We start from the raw sequence: 22,132 nt of genomic DNA on the forward strand, positions 1-22,132 counted from the left end.
AATGCAAACAACAGGTTTAAATATTTTTTTTAAGTATTATATACAACTTTATACTAGCTAGAGCTTCCCAGGTGGTGCTAGTGGTAAGGAATCTGTCTGCCAATGCAAGACACAAGAGACAGGTTCAGTCCCTGGGTTGGGAAGATCTCCTCCAGGAGGAAATGGCAACTGACTCCAGTATTGACTGGAAAACTCCATGGACAGGGGACCTGGCAGGCTACAGTCCATTGGGCCACAGAATTGGGCACAACTGAGCAACTGATCACACACACACACACACACACATACTAGATAATTTAAAACTTAGAAAAATTGTTTAAAATATAAAATTCCTGGGGTAGGAGGAAGAAGAGACTAGCTGCTCCACAAAAAGCAGAAAATATGAAATAATAAGAATAATAAATAATAATCAAAGCCATACCTTTCCAAAAAGCATAGGCCTAGCAGCTTTACAAAAGAGATCTAACAGACTTTTGAGGAGTAAATTATTCCAGAAAGTAGAAAAACAATACAAACCTTCCAGTATTTTTTAAGAGATTAATGTAATTCAGATTCCAAAACTGAGTGACAAAAGTAAAATAAATTTAACTTATAAATATGAATGCAAAAATTATAAATACTAAAATATATGATAGTATTGGTGGGGATATGAGGATATTATAGACTGTGGTATTACAGAATTTTGGAGAACATCTAACAGTATTTAATTAAATCATTATTGTATGATCCAGAAAAAAATGCATTTATTATGTGCCTAAAATAATAAATGATTAAGCGTATACTATGTTTATTTTTATTGTCTATACTTAAATATTGCATTTTTCCAGGTATACAAGTATATTATACAGTGTTTGGTGTTATATAACAGTTGGCCTCTCACTGAAAGTCAACAGATGTTTGTTCAAGCACTCAAAGACTTAGAGAAAAATGATAACAAAGGTATGTCACTCCAAATATTATTCCTGCATTTTATATAATCTATACATATTTAAGAGTAAATTTGTCATGTAATTACTAAAACATTATTGCTTACAATTTATGCTTTAATCCAGTGGCATTTCCTGTTCTATCAACTGATTATATGATTCAACATTTTCATTATTTGGTTATGAAAACCAAAAAATATATGATTGTTTAGTCAAGTTTAAATAAATTTTGTCCAGTTAGTAAAAATGACTTGATGATTATCTAACAAAGGTACTCTAAACTTTTCTAATTATAAATTATTTTCATCCAAGTTACTAAAATATATAACTTTAAAGATATGTTTTTAAAATATTTAAGAGAAAAAGAATCTTCCACTGAAAGAGAATTCAGGTTTATTTTTTCAAAAAGTAAACTATTCTCAATATTTCTGAGCAGGAAAAAATAGATTGATGCTTTAGATTTTTAAAAAATCTGAAATAGCCTCTACTCTTAAACATATATTGTATGTGTGCGTGCTCATGTCCGACTCTTTGCAAGCCCATGGACTGCAGCCTGCCAGGCTCCTCAGTCTATGCAATTTTCCAGGTAAGAATAGTGAGGTGGGTTGCCATTTCCTATTCCTGGTGATCTTCCTGGTGCAGAGATAGAACTTGCATCTCCTGCATTTCAGGCAGATTCTTTTCCACTAAGCCACCCTGATGAAGTATAATAATTAAATCTAAAGGAATGAATATTTTCAATGTATACTCTTTTCAAATTTCAAGCAAGATTACCCAATCATAAAATTAACCTATGTACATTATTTCAAAAATAAAAGTGTACACTACAAAAGAGCATAATACAAGTCAGAGTGCAGAGCAACAGAAATTTTCACACACTGATGACGGGAATACAAAATGGTGCAGTCAAGTTGAAAGAGTTTCAATTTCTTACAAAACTAAAAATGCACTTACTACTGTGAAATAAAGTTCACAACTTATGGCAAGACTAGATAAGTTGAAATATAAAAAAGATTTCTCTGTCCTGTGTCTTCCTGACTCTCCTCTGCTGTGCATTATGTATCTGCATTATGTGTCTACCAAGCTTCTTCCATCACCAGAAATACCTGCTCTGCCATAAAAAACAACATTCTGCTAAGCATCCATAAGACAGCTCCTAAAAGATGACATTCCTTCTTGATGGTGCAAAGGGCTAGGATGATGCTTAGATCTGGATTGTGTAAACTGACAATATGTCAAGGGAAAGCATCAACGTAATGAAAAGCAACTTATGGAATGGGAGAAAATATTTGCAAACCAGGTATCTGATGGTTAATAAACATATATATATAAACATAAAACACACATATATAAACATATATATACAAAGAAATCATGTAACTCAGTATCAAAAAAAGAAACAATCCAATTAAAAAAATGGACAAAGGATCTGAATAACATTTTCCCAAGGAAAACATAGAGATGGCCAACAGACACATGAAAAGATGGTCAACATCACTAATCACTGGGGAAATGTGATTCAAAACCACAATGAGATATTTTATTAGAATTGGTATTAGCAAAAAAAGGCAATGCCAAAGAATGCTCAAATTACCGCACAAGTGCACTCATCTCACATGCTAGTAAAGTAATGCTCAAAATTCTCCAAGCCAGGCTTCAGCAATACGTGAACCATGAAATTCCAGATGTTCAAGCTGGTTTTAGAAAAGGCAGAGGAACCAGAGATCAAACTGCCAACATCCGCTGGGTCATCAAAAAAGCAAGAGAGTTCCCCAAAAGCATCTATTTCTGCTTTATTGACCATGCCAAAGCCTTTGACTGTGTGGATCACAATCAACTGTGGAAAATTCTGAAAGAGATGGGAATACAGACCACCTGACCTGCCTCTTGAGAAACCTATATGCAGGTCAGGAAGCAACAGTTAGAACTGGACATGGAACAACAGACTGGTTCCAAATAAGAAAAGGAGTATGTCAAGGCTGTATATTGTCACCCTGCTTATTTAACGTATATGCAGAGTACATCATGAGAAATGCTGGACTGGAAGAAGCACAAGCTGGAATCAAGATTGCCGGGAGAAATATCAATAACCTCAGATATGCAGATGACACCACCCTTATGGCAGAAAGTGAAGAGGAACTAAAAAGCCTCTTGATGAAAGTGAAAGAGGAGAGTGAAAAAGTTGGCTTACAGCTCAACATTCAGAAAACGAAGATCATGGCATTTGGTCCCATCACTTCATGAAAAATTGATGGGGAAACAGTGGAAGCAGTGTCAGATTTTATTTTGGGGGGCTCCAAAATCACTGCAGATGGTGACTGCAGCCATGAAATTAAAAGACACTTGCTCCTTGGAAGAAAAGTTATGACCAACCTAGATAGCATATTGAAAAGCAAAGATATTACTTTGCCAACAAAGATCCATCTAGTCAAGGCTATGGTTTTTCCTGTGGTCATGTATGGATGTAAGAGTTGGACTGTGAAGAAAGCTGAGTGCCGAAGAACTGATGCCTTTGAACTGTGGTGTTGGAGAAGACTCTTGAGAGTCCCTTGGACTGCAAGGAGATCCAACCAGTCCATTCTGAAGGAGATCAGCCCTGGGATTTCTTTGGAGGGAATGATGCTGAAGCTGAAACTCCAGTACTTTGGCCACCTCATGCAAAGAGCTGACTCATTGGAAAAGACTCTGATGCTGGGAGGGATTGGGGGCAGGAGGAGAAGGGGACGACCGAGGATGAGATGGCTGGATGGCATCACGGACTCGATGGATGTGAGTCTGAGTGAACTCCGGGAGATGGTGATGGACAGGGAGACCTGGTGTTCTGCGATTCATGGGGTCACAAAGAGTCGGACATGACTGAGCGACTGAACTGAACTAAACTGATTACCAAAGAGATAAGAGATAGCGGGTATTGGAGAGAATATGGAGAAAGCAGAACCATTATTACACTTAATGGAAATGTATATTGGTACAGCGACTATAGATGGAGGATGAAGATTCCTCAAAAAATTAAAAATAGTACTGCCATAAGATCTAGCAATTCCACTTCTGAGTATATGTTCTAAGGAAATTAAATCATTATCATCAAGCGATATCTGTACCTCCGTTTTCATTGCAACATTATTTACAATAGCCAAGACACGCAAACAACCTAATTGCCCATTGCTGGATGAATGGGTAAAGACATAGTGATATATATATATATGAATATTATTCAGCCATGAAAATAAGGAAAACCTGCCTTTTGCAACAACTTGAATGAAGCTTGAGGATATTATGATAAGTGGAAAAAAATTCAGACAGAGCAAGCCAAATGCTATATGAACTCACTTGTATGCAGAATCTGAAATAAGAGAACTCACAGAAACATTGAACAGATTGGTGGTTGCCAAAAGGAGGCTGGGGGATATATAAAATAAGCAAATGTGGTCAAAAGACACAAACTTCCGGTTATAAGATAAATAACCCCCAGGGATGTAATGTACAGTGTGTATGTTTCTTAAGTTCAAAATCCAGCACAGGTGGATTTTCAGTATCTGAACACAGTAGTATAATTTAAGAACTAGAATAATGTAAAATGTAGATCTTGGTTATGGTACAAATTAATAGTATGAATTAAATTTTTTTAATGAAGTTAACATTAAATAAGGAAATACAGTAAAGTGGCTAAGCTACTGTACATCTGAGTAGTAGAAACTGGGTTATTTATCACCTGGAAAATTAGAACAACTTCTGTGTTATATAATAACTCCTCTGTTTCAGAGTTGTTATGAAGATCCAAGATAATATATATATAAAGTTCCTAGAACCCAGCAGCACTTCAAAAAATGGTTTTATCATTGTTGTGTGTTTCAACTAGAAAATGTCTTTAGGAGTAATTACATGTCTTCTTTTTTGACATCACATTTGACAATTTTAAGTGTGAATGATCAGCTGCTAAAATTAAATGACACCTTGTGTCACCTTTGCTGAAAGTAGCAAAGAAATTCAGGATTGAATTGTAATTTAAAATGAGCTAGGAAAATTTTTTATTTGAAAAAATATGTAGGACAATTTTTTTGAAAGTTACATAGCTTTTGAATGCAGAATAATCATTCTGTAATTTCATGCTCATAAATGTGCTTTTTTGGGTAGCCAATTAGTTAAAATTTAAAAATGCCAATGTGTCCACTTCCATTTGTCAATTATATTTACAACCCATAGCCTACAAACTAAAACCTTAAGAGTGAGATATATTTTTGAGTAATTAAGTTATCAATGTCTCAAAACTATTAGCTTACTTTTCAATGATAAATATACCAAATATAAATTGGTCAAACTTTTCTTTCATTAATACCTTGGTGACCCAATTTAAAATTATATGTAAATTAAATGTAAATGTTGCCCCATTAATTGATTTAAACTCAATATCTAATTTATATGAGAAATAAAATATATTAATTTAATTTTTTTCAAAGATTTACTTTGTTGCAACTCATGATAAAATGTAACGCCTGAAACTATTACAAAACTTTAGAAAGCTTGGCTTCTGGTTAATATGAAGCAACAGCGCCACCTTTAGTATATTTCAGTACTTTACGTTTTAGTGAAAATTGCTTACTTTCACTTAAGAAAATAGAAAATGGAGAATCCTGAGCAGGTAATATTTAGTGATATTGTCTGCCTTTATATGTATAATAATTAACAGTCTTGTTATTTTAAAGTCTTTATGTTGTTGCTGCTGTTTAATCACTAAGTCATGTCCAACTCTTTTCTGACCCCATGGACCATAGCCCATCAGGCTCCTCTGTCCATGGGATTTCCCAGGCAAGAGTACTGGAGTGGATTGACATTTCTTCCTCCAGGGGATCTTCCTGACCTAGGGATCAAACACACATGGCCTGCATTGGCAGGCAGACTCTTTACCACTGAGTCACCTGGGAAGCCCTTTGTTTGTGTTCCTGTCCTACATATTTGAAGTTCTAATCTATTTGCATTAAGCATAAGCTTTATTATTCTCAAAAGCATTTGATTTCATGTCCCAGTGCTAATTTTATTAGCAGAATATAAAATAATTTCCTGAATTCAAATAAATATTATTGTTGCCTTTTCTTAGGCACAATACATGCATGGTGTATCCAGTTCAGGGTCTTTGAAGTAACCAAAGGTTGTAGATACTATATATATTTATATATTCATATATGTATGTAGCACATGCACACACCAACATAATTACAATCACACACGGTAAATATAAACAGAAAAACCTACATGCATGGTATATTTTCAGTTCAGAGTCTGAAGAAACCAAATGCTGTAGATCGATCAAGCTATCTATCTATCTATCTATATATATATATGTAGCACACAGACACCAATACAATTACAATCAAACTTGGTATATATAAATAGAAATACCATACATATATATATGAATATATAAATATATATAGTTGTGTAATGCTCACGTATGTCAACTTGAATATGTACTGTGCTTAGTCGTTTCAGATTTTGTTACCCCACGGACAGTAGCCCACCAGGCTCCTCTGTCCATGGGGATTCTCCAGATAAGAATACTGGTGTGGGTTGCCATGCCCTCCTCCTTAGAATATGCTCATTTGAGTGGAATCAAATATGCCTACTGTATGACTCACTCAGAACTATGAGTGGTAAGAAAAGAATGCCCCAGAAATACCTAGTGGGGCAGCTTGAGATTCCATTTCATCAGACATTTGTTAACATCTTAAAACCGTAGAGTGTATGATACTATTCATAGGTATAATCTTATTTCATATGTTCTTTATTGATTATTTAAAGTCTATGGGAATGGTGTCAGAGCTTCCAAGAGGGCACTAGTGGTAAAGAATTCTCCTGCCAATAAAAGAGATGTAAAAACATGTTATGCTAGAGATGTAACAGAGTTTTGCCAAGAGAATGCACTGATCATAGCAAACACCCTCTTCCAACAACACAAGAGAAGACTCTACACATGGACATCTACACATGACCAAATGGTCAATACTGAAATCAGATTGATTATATTCTCTGCAGCCAAAGATGGAGAAGCTCTATACAGTCAGCAAAAACAAGACCCAGAGCCGACTGTGGCTCAGATCATGAGCTCTTATTGCCAAATTCAGATTTAAATGGAAGAAAGTGGGGAAACCACTAGACCATTCAGGTATGACCTAAACCAAATCCCTTATGATTATACAGTGGAAGTGACAAGTAGATTCATGGGATTAGATCTGATAGAGTGCCTGATGAACTAGGAATGGAGGTTTGTGAGATTGTACAGGAGGTGGTGATCAAGACCAGCCCAAAGAAAAAAAAACGCAAAAAGGCAAAATGATTGTCTGAGGAGGCCTTACAAATAGTTGAGAAAAGAAAAGACGTGAAAGGCAAAGGAGAAGAGGAAAGATATACCCATTTGAATGCAGAGTTCCAAAGAATAGTAAGGAGAGATAAGAAACCCTTAGTCAGTGATCAATGCAAAGAAATGGAAAACAATAGAACGGGAAGGACTAGAGATCTCTTAAAGAAAATAAGAGATACCAAGGGAATATTTCATGCAAAGATGGGCACAAAAAGGACAGAAATGGTATGGACCTAACAGAAGCAGAAGGTATTAAGAGGTGGCAAGACACAGAAGAATATACAAAGAACATCGTATCGACCTAGATAACCACGACGGTGTGATCACTCACCTAGAGCCAGACATCCTGGAATGTGAAGACAAATGAGCTTTAGGAAGCAGCACTATGAACAAAGCTATTGGAGGTGATGGAATTCCACTTGGAATCATCAAATCCTAAACGATGATGCTGTTAAAATGCTGCACTCAATATGCCAGCAAATCTGGAAAACTCAGCAGTAGCCACAGGACTGGAAAAGGTTAGTTTCATTCCAATCCCCAAAAAGGAAATGCCAAAGTATGTTCAAACTGCTGCACAATTGCACTCATCTCACATGCTAGCAAAGTAATGCTCAAAATTCTCCAAGCCAGGCTTCCGTGAACTTCCAGATGTTCAAGCTAGATTTAGAAAAAGCAGAGGAACCAGAGATCAAATTGCCAACATCTGCTGGATCAACGGAAAAGCAAAAGAGTCCCAGAAAAACATCTATTTCTGCTTTGTTGACTACACCAAAGTCTTTGACTGTGTGGATTACAACAAACTGTGGAAAATTCTGAAAGAGATGGAAATACCAGACCACCTGACCTACCTCCTGAGAAATCTGTATGCAGGTGAGGAAGCAGAAGTTAGCACTGAACATGGAACAATAGACTGGTTCCATTTTGGGAAAGGAGTACTTCAAGGCTGCACATTGTCACTCTGTTTATTTAACTTATATACAGAGTACCTCATGAGAAATGCCAGGCTGAATGAACACAAACTGGAATCAAGACTTCCAGGAGAAATATCAATAACCTCAGATATGCAGATGATACCACCCTTATGACAGAAATAAAGAGCCTCTTGATGAAAGTGAAAGAGGAGAATGAAAAAGTTGGCTTAAAACTCAATATTCAGAAAACTAATATCATGGCATCTGGTCCCATCACTCCATGGCAGATAGATGGGGAAACAATGGAAATAGTGAGACTTTATTTCTTGGGCTCCAAAATCACTGCAGTTTGGGACTGCAGCCATGAAATTAAAAGATGCTGGCTCCTTGGAAGAAAATCTATGACCAAACTAGACAGCACATTAAAAAGCAGAGGCATTACTTTGTCAACAAAGGTCCATCTAGTCAAAGCTATGGTTTTTCTTTTCTTTTCTTTTCTTTTTTTTACTTTACAATACTCTATTGGTTTTTCCATACATTGACATGAATCTGCCACGGGTATACATGAGTCCCAATCCTGAACCCCCCTCCCACCACCCTCCCCATATCATCTCTCTGGGTCATTCCAGTGCACCAGCCCCAAGCATCCTGTATCTTGTATCGAACATAGACTGGTGATTCATTTCTTACATGATAGTATACATGTTTCAATGCCATTCTCCCAAATCATCCCACCCTCTCCCTCTCCCACAGAGTCCAAAAGTCTGTTCTATACATCTGTGTCTCTTTTGCTGTCTCGCATACAGGGCTATTGTTACCATCTTTCTAAATTCCATATATATGTGTTAGTATACTGTATCGGTGTTTTTCTTTCTGGCTTACTTCACTCTGTATAATCGGCTCCAATTTCATCCACCTCATTAGAACTGATTCAAATGTATTCTTTTTAATGCCTGAGTAATACTCCGTTGTGTATATGTACCGCAGCTTTCTTATCCATTCATCTGCTGATGGACATCTAGGTTGCTTCCATGTCCTGGCTATTATAAACAGTGCTGCAATGAGTAGTCATGTATGAATGTGAGAGTTGAACCATAAAGAAAGATGAGCACTGAAAAATTGATGCTTTTGAACTGTGGTATTGGAGGAGACTCTTGAGAGTCCCTTGGCCTGCAAGGAGATCCAACCAGTCCATCCTAAAGGAAATCAGTCTTGAATATCCATTGGAAGGACTGATACTGAAGCTGAAACTCCAATACTTTGGCCACCTGATGCCAAGAACTGACTCACTGGAAAAGACCTTAATGCTGGAAAAGATTGAAGGCAGGAGCAGAAGGGAACAACAAAGGATTAGATGGTTGGATGGCATCACTGACTGGACAGACATGAGTTTGAATAAGCTCTGGGAGTTGGTGATGGACAGGGAGGCCTGGTGTGCTGCAGTCCATGGGGCAGCAAAGAGTTGGATATGACTGAGTGACTGAACTGACTAAGAGATATTGATCCGATCCCTGTGTTGGGAAGTTCCACTGGAGTAGGAACTGGTAATCCACTCCAGTAATCATGCCCAGAAAATCCCATAGACAGAGTATCAGTGAGTGCTGCAGTCCATGGTGTTGCAAAGAGTCAGACACGACTGAGAATCAGACACGACTAAAAGCCAAATATAGGGGAGCAGTCCTAAGATGGTGGAGGAATAGGATGGGGAGACCACTTTCTCCCCCACAAATTCATTGAAAGAACATTGAAGGCTGAGAAAATTCCACAAAACAAATTCTGAACACTGGCAGAGGACATCAGGCACCCAGAAAGGCAGCCCATTGTCTTTGAAAGGAGGTAGGACAAAATATAAAAGATGAAAAGAGAGACAAAAGAGTTAGGGACAGAGACCCATCCCGGGAAGGGAGTCTTAAAAGAGGAGAAGGTTCCAAACACCAGGAAACCCTCTCACCAGCGGGTCTGTGGGAGTTTTGGAATCTCAGAGGGTAACATAAATGGAAGGAAAAATAAATAAATAAATAAACCCCACAGATTACGTGCCTTAACAGCAACTCCCAGCAGAGAAGTAGCCCAGATGCTCATATCTGCCACCAGCAAGCATGGGCCGAACAGGGAGGCGCAGGCTGCACTGCTTAGGGTAAGAACCAGGCCTGAATGCCCTTGAGGGCAATCTGAGGGAGCTAAGGTGAGATAGAAACCCAAACTGCGGGATAGCCAGAGAAAGGGAAAAAAAAGAGAGAGAGAGAACTATCCCGTGAAAAGCTCTAACATAAGGCACTGCTGGGCCTGCTCACACAACAAAGGACTGAGCGAATACCAGAGGAAAGCTAGCCAGCTACAGACCAGCCCATCCCCCGCCAGAGGCAGGGAGGCAGGCAGGCAGCAGCCAGAACCAGAAAGGGGCCATCTCGGCCCTGAGACAGTATCCTCCACCAAACTGCGAGCAAGCTCCGAGTTGCTAACCAAGACTTCCTGGGATTCTGGACTGTTGACATCCTCTGGGAGGATCGCAGCCAGAGGTCAGCTCCCCAGTAGAGACACACTGCGCACCTGAGGCGGCGCACCCACTGCGCACCCAGGAAACAGAGCGGCTGGGATAGGAGAAGCAATAAGATGCACCCCTCACCTGGGGAGAGTGCGCTTACCAAGCACCTGGTCACCTGAGCTGCTCTGACCCAGGAAGGGCACAAAACGCAGGCCCAACTGAGTCTGCACCTGTGTGGAGTACCCGAGAACCAGAACCTGAACAGTTTAGACCTGGGAAGTGCATGCAACCCAGGGCCCACTTTAGACAGTTCCTCTGCAGAGCAATCTGGAGCCTGTGCAGAGTAGACCGGGAAAGCATACACGCCGTGAACGGGGGCAAACCCAGTGTGGCCGAGACACTGCAAGCACTCCCAACACATGCCAGTGAAATTTGCTTGCAGTGTTCCTCCCTCCCCACAGCACAACTGAACAAGTGAGCCTAGATAAGTGACCACCTTCACCCCCTTGTGTCAGGGTGGAAATCAGGCACTGAAGAGACCTGCAAACAGAAAAAGCCAAAATAAACAGAGGGAACCACTTTGGAAGTGACAGGTGCAACAGATTAAAACCCTGTAGTTAGTACCAACTATATTGGAAGGGGCCTTGAGAAGTACAAGCTGGAACAAAGAACTGAAACTGAACTGACCCCACCCTGCCTGCAACAGCTCCAGAGAAATCCCTAGATATATTTTTACTATTATCTTTTTTTAATTAATTTTTTTTTAATTTTTAAGTCCTCTATTACTCCTTTAATTTTCATTTTTATAACCTACTATTACTTTGCAAAAAAAGACCCTGTTTTTAAGGCAAACTTCATATATTTTTTTAATACATTTTGTTTTTTTAATATTGTATTTTTGAGAGTCTAACCTCTACTCTAGATTTTTCACCTTTACTTTTTGGTATTTGTTATCAATTTTGCACCTTTAAGAATCCAATCTTCAGTACCCATTTTTACTTAGGAGTGTGATTACTGTCTTGATTACTCTCTCCCCTTTTGACTCTCCTTTTTCTCCCCCAGGTCACCTCTATCTACTCCCTCCCCCTTCTTTTCTCTACCCAACTATGAATCTCTTTGTGTGTTCCAGGCTGTGGAGAACACTTACGGAACTGATTACTGGCTAGATCTGTCTCTCTCTCTTTTTGATTCCCCCTTTTCTCCTCCTGGTCACCTCTATCTCCTTCCTCCCTCTTCTCTTCTGTGTGTAACTCTGTGAACCTCTCTGAGGGTTCCAGACTGTGGAGAGCACATAGGGAATTGATTACTGGCTAGATTGCTCTCTCCCCTTTTGATTCCCCCTCTTCTCCTCCTCGTCACCTCTATCTTCCTCCTTCCTCTTCTCTTCTCCATGTGACTCTGTGAACCTCTCTGGGTGTCCCTCACTGTGGAGAATCTTTTCAACATTAACCCAGATATTTTATCATTGGTGCTGTATGGATGGAGAAGTCTTGAGGCTACTGTAAGAATAAGACTGAAAACCAGAGGCAGGAGGCTTAAGTCCAAAACCTGAGAATACCAGAGAACTCCTGACTCCAGGGAACATTAATCCATAAGAGCTCATCCAAAAGCCTCCATACCTACACTGAAACCAAGCACAACCCAAGAGCCAACAAGTTCCAGAGCAAGACAAACCACGCAAATTCTCCAGCAATGCAGGAACATAGCCCTGAGCTTCAATATACAGGCTGCTCAAAGTCACACCAAACCCATAGACATCTCGAAACTCACTACTGGACACTTCATTGCACTCCAGAGAGAAGAAATCCAGCTCCACCCACCAGAATACTGACACAAACCTCCCCAACCAGGAAACCTGACAAGCCACTCATCCAACCCCACCCACAGGGAGGAACCTCCACAATAAAGAGGAATCACAAACTGCCAGAATACAGAAAGGCCACCCCAAACACAGCAATCTAAACAAGATGAAAGGGCAGAGAAATACTCAGCAGGTAAAGGAACATGATAAGTGCCCACCAAACCAAACAAAAGAGGAGGAGATAGAGAGTCTACCTGAAAAAGAATTCAGAATAATGATAGTGAAAATGATCCAAAATCCTGAAAACAAAATGGAGTTACAGATGAATAGGCTGGAGACAAGAACTGAGAAGATGCCAGAAATGTTTAACAAGGACATAGAAGAAATAAAGAAGAGTCAATCAACAATGACTAATGCAATAAATGAGATCAAAAACACTCTGGAGGGAACTAACAGTAGACTAAAGGAGGCAAAAGATAGGATAAGTGAGGTAGAAGATAGAATGGTAGAAATAAATGAAGCAGAGAGGAAAAAAGAAAAAAGAATTAAAAGAAATGAGGACAACCTCAGGGACCTCTGGGACTATGTTAAATACCCTAACATTTGAATCATAGGCATCCCAGAAGAAGAAGACAAAAAAGAAAGGCCATGAGGAAATACTTGAGGAGATAATAGTTTAAAATTTCCCTAAAATGGGGAAAGAAATAGTCACCCAAGTCCAAGAAACCCAGAGAGTCCCAAACAGGATAAACCCAAGGCGAAACACCCCAAGACACATATTAATCAAATTAACAAAGATCAAACACAAAGAACAAATACTAAAAGCAGCAAGGGAAAAACAACAAATAACACACAAGGGGATTCCCATAGGATAACAGCTGATCTCTCAATAGAAACTCTTCAGGCCAGAAGGGAATAGCAGGACACACTTTAAGTGATGAAAGAGAAAAACCTACAACCCAGATTACTGTACCCAGCAAGGATCTCATTCAAATATGAAGGAGAAACCAAAAGCTTTACAGACAAGCAAAAGCTCAGAGAATTCAGCACCACCAAACTAGCTCTTCAACAAATGCTAAAGGATTTTCTCTAGACAGGAAACACAGAAAGGGGGTATAAATTCAAACTCAAAACAACACAGTAAATGGCAATGGCATCATACTTATCAATAACTACCTTAAATGTAAATGGTTTGAATGCCCCAACCAAAAGACAAAGACTGGCTGAATGGATACAAAAACAAGATCCCTATATATGCTGTCTACAAGAGACCCACCTCAAAACAAGGGACACATATAGACTGAAAAGGAAGGGCTGGAAAAAGATATTTCACACAAATGGAGACCAGAAGAAAGCAGGAGTAGCAATATTCATATCAGATAAAATAGATTTTAAAATAAAGGCTGTGAAAAGAGAAGGACACTACATAATGATCAAAGGATCAATCCAAGAAGAAAATATAACAATTATAAATATATATGCACCCAACATAGGAGCACCACAATATGTAAGGCAAATGCTAACAAGTATGAAAGAGGAAATTAACAATAACACAGTAATAGTGGGAGACTTTAATACCCCACTCACACCTATGGATAGATCAACTAAACAGAAAATTAAAAAGGAAACACAAACTTGAAAAGACACAATGGACCAGTTAGACCTAATTGATATCTATAGGACATTTCACCCTAAAACAATGAATTTCGCCTTTTTCTCAAGTGCACATGGAACCTTCTCCAGGATAGATCACATCTTGGGCCATAAATCTAGCCTTGGTAAATTCAAAAAGAATTGAAATCATTCCAAGCATCTTTTCTGACCACAACACAGTAAGATTAGGTGTCAATTACAGGAGTAAAACTATTAAAAATTCCAACATATGGAGGCTAAACAACACACTTCTGAATAACCAACAAATCACAGAAGAAATTAAAAAAGAAATCAAAATATGCATAGAAACAAATGAAAATGAAAACACAACAACACAAAACCAATGGGACACTGTAAAAGCAGTGCAAAGGGGAAGGCTCATAGCAATACAGGCTTACCTCAAGAAACAAGAAAAAAGTCAAATAAATAACCAAACTCTACACCTAAAGCAATAGAAAAGGAAGAAATGAAGAACCCCAGGGTTAATAGAAGGAAAGAAATCTTAAAAATTAAGGCAGAAATAAATGCAAAAGAAAAAAAAGAGACCATAGCAAAAATCAACAAAGCTAAAGGCTGATTCTTTGAGAAGATAAATAAAATTGACAAACCACAGCCAGACTCATCAAGAAACAAAGGGAGAAGAATCAAATCAACAAAATTAGAAATGAAAATGGAGAAATCACAACAGACAACACAAAAATACAAAGGATCCGATGCATGAGACAGGGTGCTCAGGGCTGGTGCACTGGGATGACCCAGAGGGATGGGATTGGGAGGGAGGTGGGAGGGAGGTTCAGGATATGGAACACATGTACACCCATGGCTGATTCATGTCAATGTATGACAAAACCAATTCAGTATTGTAAAGTAAAAAAATAAAGAATTAAAAAAATAAAAACCAAAGGTACCTTCAGCTTCACTGAATTCTCACTCAGTGGTATTCTTCCATTCAGCCCAACTCTTTGCAGCATTTGCTTCGATGGAATGGGAAAGCTGTATATATTGCTTAAAAGTCTCTCAAGTCTGACTCAGAAATACTTGAGGTAGTTTTAAAACTGTACATTCCTGGGCTCCATATCAGTTAAAAGACACTTGTTTCTTGGAAGAAGAGCTATGACAAACCTAGACAGTGCATTAAAAAGCAGAAACATCATTTTGTCATCAAAGGTCTATATAGTCGAAGCTATGTTTTTTCCAGTAGTCATGTACAGATTTGAGAGTTGGACCATAAAGAAGGCTGAGCACTGAAGAATTGATGCTTTTGAACTGTGGTGCTGGAGAAGACTGAAGACTCTTGAGAGTCCTTTGGACTGCAAGGAGATCAAAGCAGGTAATTCTACAGAAAAACAATCCTGAATATTCATTGGAAGGACTGACGCTGAAGCTGAAGCTCCAATACTTTGGCCACCTGATGCAAAGAACTGACTCACTGGAAAAGACCCTGATGCTTGGAAAGATGAGGGCAAGAGGAGAAGAGGGTGACAGAGGATGAAAAGGTTGGGTGGCATCCACAACTCAATGCATATGTTTGAGAAAACTCCAGGAGATAGTGAAGGAGAGGAAAGTCTAGTGTGCTGTAGTCCAATGGGGTCACAAGAGTCAGATACAACTGAGCAAGTGAACAACAACAATATTAAACTCTAAAGGGTTTGACTCTCTGAGGTTTGGGCTTCAAGATGTACATTTTTCAGTCTTCTTGAGTAATTCATTGGAAAAGACTCTGACGCTGGGAGGGATTGGGGGCAGGAGGAGAAGGGGACGACAGAGGACGAGATGGCTGGATGGCATCACTGACTTGATGGACATGAATCTGAATGAACTCCAGGAGTTGGTGATGGACAGGGAGGCCTGGCATGCTGCGATTCATGGGGTTGCAAAGAGTCGGACACAACTGAGCGACTGAACTGAACTGAACTGAGTAATTCATACATTTGTTACAATTGTGAATTGCTGGTTTATGATAAGCATAGCATTACTGGTAACAGAGTTGTCTGGCAGCGCTAGGTAAAAAGAATGACTTCCTCTACTCCAGCTTTTATGAAGTCCTGTTATGTAGCACTGGCCACAGAGAGATCTCTAACATATAGCTAAATCTTGACTCTGCTGCCATTGAGACCTCTGGGACCTGCATTTTACTGGGGTAAGAAACCAAGGTGGTAGCTGTAGCCGATGAGGCTGGTCAAGGCCCAGTTTTCTCATACCTGGGCTACAGGTGGAGAGCTGGTACAGCACCGTCTGTGTGTACCAAAGGCACCATGAGGAGCTCTGCAGGGAAGCAGAGCTGAAATACATGGGCTCACATTTCTGGGCAAGTAGTGCTTTTTCACCCTCAAGGTTTTTGGCTAAACAAAGGGGCTCAAAAAACCAAAGAGAAAATATGTCCTTTGCAGTGGCTCCGCCTTCTCTCCTGGGTTTCTGATAAAAGATGATTTTATTGTGTGGCTGCCTATAAAAGTCTTTGTCTTTCTGTCTTCTTTGTCCCTTGGTTCAGTTACCATGATCTATCATTTCTCTACTCTTGTGCCTCACTCTTACTCTCATTTTAGTAACCTTATTTTCTTTCTGTGGTCTTATTATTTTCACTTTTCTGCACTACAAGTTAAATCAGTCCATTTTTTGCTTTGCCTTCTCATCACATTCAAGAGCTGAGCTGTTTGGGATGGAATCTCACCTGCGTCCACAGAGCTTTTTGCTATTTCATGCACTTATGACAAGGTCTCCAGGCCACTGTGAGAAATCTGGCCTGTGTGAAATCTCCATTCTCTCAGGATTCTGCTCCAGACCAGCATCGTGCAGAGATAACTCAGAAGCCTAAAAGAAGAAAAGAAATCCAGCAGAACATCAATGGAAATACCAGAAAAAGAAAAAAATGATTCAAAAAATTAAATCCTCCATAAAATTAAAAAAAAAAAAAAACTAGCAGAGATTATCAGAATCAACTTTTAGAATTCTGGAAATTACCAAAGGCTCTTTTCCAGAAAAATGACTGTATCTCTTTAAGGACAGGAAGGTTTATAGGGTTTTTACTTACCCCAGTCTCATCTGATGATCTCCAGCAAAGCAGTGTCTTTGAAATCTAACAATCTGTGTTCCTGGTACAGGAAAATGGGACTGAATGTCTTTCAAAGCCTCATTTCCAGAAAAACAAAAACTGAAAAAAATGTTACCAACAAATCTTTGCTATGAGGAAAACCAGAGGACGTCGTTCAGGCTGAAATCAAAGGATAGTAGGCAGTAACTCATATCCACACGAAGTGCACTATAAGGGAAAGGCAAAAGTACTTAGAGATGAATGAAAAACAGTTAACAACATAGCAAAACATACCAGATGCCATGAAAGCAGTGCCTGCATGAGTGCTGAGTCACTTCTGCTGCTGCTGCTGCTAAGTCGCTTCAGTCGTGTTCGACTCTGTGCGACCCCATAGACGGCAGCCCACCAGGCTCCCCCGTCCCTGGGATTCTCCAGGCAAGAACACTGGAGTGGGTTGCCATTTCCTTCTCCAATCCATGAAAGTGAAAAGTCAAAGTGAAGTCGCTCAGTCATGTCTGACTCTTAGAGAACCCCATGGACTGCAGGCTCCTCTGTCCATGGGATTTCCCAGGCAAGAGTGCTGGAGGGGGGTGCCATTGCCTTCTCCATAAGTCACTTCAGTCATGTCCAGCTCTTTGTGACCCTGTGGACCATTGTCCAACAGAATCCTCTGTCCATGGAATTCTCCAGACAAGAATGCTGGAGTGAGTTGCCATGCCCTCTTCCAGAGGATCTTCCCTACCCAGGGATTGAACCCATGTCTCTTATGTCTCCTGCGTTGGCAGGTGGGTTCTTTACCGCTAACACCACCTGAGAAGCCCAGTGAAAGCAGTACTAGGAGGGAAATTTATAGCTATAAATGCTTACATTTAAAATGAACAAAGATCTCAAATCAATAACTTAACTTTCCACCTTAAAAAATAAAAAGCTAGAAAACTGGAAAAGAACTAAAAAACTAAACCCAAAATAGGCAGTGGGAAGGGATTAATAAATATTAAAACAGAGATAAATCAATTCAACATTGTACTGAAGATATTAGTCAAGGCAATTAGGCAAGAAAAGGACCTAAGAACATCCAGTCAGGAATAAATTAGATAGTAGTGATCATTACATAACTTTATGAATAAACCAAAACTACAGATTTATAATTTCAATGGGGAGTTTATAGTATGTGAATCATCTCTCGATTGTATAAAAGTGAGTCTCATAGGTCTTTATAAAAATTCTGTTCATTTGCTTGTTTGTTTAAAAAAAGAAAAAAAAAATCCAAAGGTCTGTACTAAACAGTTTTCTTTGACTTATTCCCTTTTTCCTATATGATACGTTATATCATGACTCACTGGTTTCCTTTTTTTCCACTAGCACATGGGGAGAAACACGAGGAATTAATTACCTTAGGAAGTCCAGATTCCCACACCATCAGTGAGGGACAAAAATCTTCAGGAACTTCCAAAGGAACAAGAAAAGGTAAAGAAAAGTCTTCTGAGAAAGAAAGGACAGCCAAAGAAAAACAAGCACCTCGCTTTGAGCCTCAGGTGGGTGTGATGCTCTTTCTTATCTTTCTTATCAGAATCGCTTAATAGCTTTAGGCTCATTGGGTCATTGGTTAAATACCATATCTTTTAAGGAAAAAATCAAAAAATTCCACCTCCTTGTGTCCAGCAATCATCTGGATACTTTAAATACTTTAAATGCCCAATTCCTTGGACATCTTCTGTAAGCAGTCTTCTTTAGTTTAGTATCAAAAAGCATTAATTGAGCTTTTAATATGTAAGATGTTTTGGGGACTTGGATTTCTGATGTTAATATTATACAACCCTTACCTTCAAAAAACTCACAGTCTAATGGAGGAGACTGAAGGTAAAAAGAGAGTTGTGATGTTACATATGATATACACAGTGGTAGAAAGGATAGTTACCTCTGCCTAGAGGAATCCTGAACTGAGTCAGTGATCAAAGACGCTGAGGCAAAATCCAACACAATCTGGTTTTTTAGTCACTAAGTTATGAGGTTAAGTACGGGTCAAGTGGAGAGGAGCCTTCAAGCCTGGTTAGAAAGGTGGGACTATATAAGCCAGGGATCCTGATTCCAAATTTTTTCACTGCCAGTTAAGTAATCCCAATGATTAGGGGTAAGGAGGAGTATGTGGGTGGGAAATCTGAGGAGTACAAGTACAATCCTAAAGATACTCAGATTCAAGCTGTTTAAACACTGAACTCGAGACAAATTATCTGTAAGGACAAAATCTTCTCATCATTGGTGCTTGCAGCTTAGGCTATGCAGGACTTGGGAGTGGGAGGTGGGGCCTTTAAGAAGTGTATTGACATGATGAGATTTACATTTCAGATACCTTGATGACTTTTAAGGGTATGAAATTAAAGGCAAAAGACAAGATAGGAAGACCATCAGAAAGCAGTGCAATAGTCCAGACAAAAGGGTACAAGCTGTTTCAGATACAGGTCAAAGAAAGGAAGAAGAAGACAAATAAAGAACTAGCTAAGAACAAACTCAGTATGTAGTTATTAATCCAAAGGGGATGACAAACAGCAAGAAGGAACAAAGGATATCTCCCAGCTTGGTTAACCAAATAGTATATTGGTAGTAAAACAGACACTGAAGAAAAATGAACAGATTCAAAGATGATGACTCCATTTTCCCATACTCCAGTCAGAGAAATACCTGTCCACTTGCATTTTCAAGATGTAATTTCTTAGCTCTTGGAGTATACCTTTGGAAACATTGAAAGGTAAATAACCTTAACTTAACTCCCACTGGTGGCAAGGGGAAACTGAGGGGCTGGTGGTGCTTAGGGTGTTGCTCTTCTATTTGTGTTGAAAGCTCAGCTGTTGCAAGCCAGCTCCAGTCCAATGTCAATGCCAGGAAGAAGAGAATTGCCACTGTTACAGAAGCAGTTTCAGCCTGCATCCCATAATGCAAATGGTCTTTTGAAGAAGTAGAGAAGCAAGCAACTGTGTTTCTTAGGCCCACCTCAGCTTTATTGGAGGGTAAGCCACATCAGCCTACAAAGAGGATTTCGTATAAGCAAAATGAAGTGTAAACAGACCAAAATGAAGCACATACTTCAAGTAACACCGGTTACTCTACAAACAACCAAGGTTCATATATTCGAATCTTGAAATTTAGCATTTGTGCTCCTAAGGGACTTAGAAAAGTGAGCATTCATATGTCACCACTGAACTTTGTTTCAAACGCTGTTTTGGCAATCAGAATGAAATGATTTCATGTTTAACTCAATAAGGCAAGTTCTCAAATATTAAGAAAAGTATCCTACAGTGGCCGATGAAAACAGGTAAATGTTAAGCAAACTGCCAAATCTCTGAAAAAACAGTGTTAAATCAGCAGAAAAGAGAAGTCAGGGTATTAAGATGAAGGAAGAGTAAACAAAGTCGTTTTCATGGCACAAATGGTTTAACCACAAAATTTGGAGAGTCATTCTAACTTTTATCAAATCATATTAATTCATACCTGAAAGGTGAGAGGGAAAGTCTCCAAAAAAGGAAATAGACATTTCCAAGACAAATCATAAATTGAAAGTAGAAACACTGAAAAGAGAAAATACAGTTCTTCAGTTACTGGTGTCCTGACTTGTAAGAAGCTAAACTCAGAATCTTCTTTATATGCTGTGGACAAGCCTATAAGTCCAAGTGGGTCACCTGAGCTTCCTCTAGTTTCTATTAATACTAAACAAAGTACTGCAAACTCTCTTACTCATTTCAATGAAGGTGGATGAGCTTTAGTGTAGGTAGTTATATTGGTGTACTCGTTACCAAATTAAAGTATGATTCAGTTTCAGGAAGAGGCAGTTAAAAGTAAGCAAGACTAGGAGCAAAGACAAAAATGGAGAGCAGAAAAAACATTTATCTCTTCAACAAGAAAAACTGCCAGGATAAGTATTAATGACAGAACCTGGGCATTCATTCAAGCATTAAGAACAACTGACCCAAAGCTCTGCGTTAATGGATTGAAGAAATGACTTTCATCTTCAGAAATTTCCTGAGGGAAAAGGAGTGGCTGCCAAGGAAAGAATTATCCCATATTTTTTAGGGCTGAGACAAATTGAAGATGGCATTTTTCAGACTGCATTTAGAAAAATGTTGGCTTCACTTTGGCTACATGAATCCAGTGAAAGGAAGACTTTGCACAATTGGTGATGGAGGAATAAGGGATGTGACAACTCATCAGACATTATGGAAATCAGCTGAACTCACACACAGCCAGTTTATCAGTTCTTTGACTGCATTTGCGGTGGAAGTACAAGCACCATATTAGCTTCATGTTGGAATCGTTTCATATGTCCTTGGGTGAATGTAAGGAACCCTGTCAAAAATGAAGATAAGATGTGTTTTCACAAAATGTCATTGTTGGAACCGTCCAAATGAATTGGAGCCCAGCATTTTATGATAGTCAAACTTTGGGAAATATTCTTAAGGATAAAATGGGATACACACTGATGATAGGAATAGCAAGAAATCCCAGAAGTCTTAAGGTAGCTGCAGTAGGTACCATGGTAAACAGAGGGATAATGCCAACAGCTTTTATTACTAGCTCTTAGTAGTTGGGAGGCTGTCAGTATAAGATGTGGTAGGCCACCAGAGCTGCATCTGCTGCTCCAGGCTACTTTGCAAAGCATGCATTTGGAAAATGATCTTCATCAAGAAGGAAGTTTGCTTACAACTAACCCCTCAGTATTAGCGATGAATGAGTGTAAATGTCTTTGGTCAGACATCCCATTAGCATGCCTAGGACATTGAATATTGGGCATTGGACATTATGAGAGTGATGTAAGAAACACTGTGACATACACACTCTTGAAAACCAAACTGAAGTTATCAACAGTGCTGCAGATACAGAAAAAAACCCACATAATACTTGATGTTCTGTTATTTCCTGTTACCTATTTTAGATTCAATCCCATAATGTGTAAACACTTAACTCCAGATGAAAGCTGA

At 39.1% G+C, this 22,132-nt stretch overlaps 1 protein-coding gene and 1 pseudogene across 4 annotated transcripts in view; both read left to right on the plus strand.

Annotated features, from left to right (window-relative positions):
* ADGB (androglobin) overlaps positions 1-22,132 on the plus strand; it is a 186,796-nt gene that overhangs the window by 143,418 nt on the left and 21,246 nt on the right. For all 4 annotated transcript variants that reach the window (XM_012183068.4, XM_060419797.1, XM_060419796.1 and 1 more), the window contains 2 exons: positions 828-939; positions 18,525-18,697. In XM_012183068.4, the coding sequence (XP_012038458.1) occupies positions 828-939; positions 18,525-18,697 (285 nt within the window). The remainder of the gene's footprint in view (positions 1-827; positions 940-18,524; positions 18,698-22,132) is intronic.
* Positions 19,007-22,059, plus strand: LOC114116211 (calcium-independent phospholipase A2-gamma-like; annotated as a pseudogene).

The sequence above is a fragment of the Ovis aries genome, chromosome 8 (genome assembly GCF_016772045.2).
Source record: "Ovis aries strain OAR_USU_Benz2616 breed Rambouillet chromosome 8, ARS-UI_Ramb_v3.0, whole genome shotgun sequence".
Classification (NCBI taxonomy): domain Eukaryota; kingdom Metazoa; phylum Chordata; class Mammalia; order Artiodactyla; family Bovidae; genus Ovis; species Ovis aries.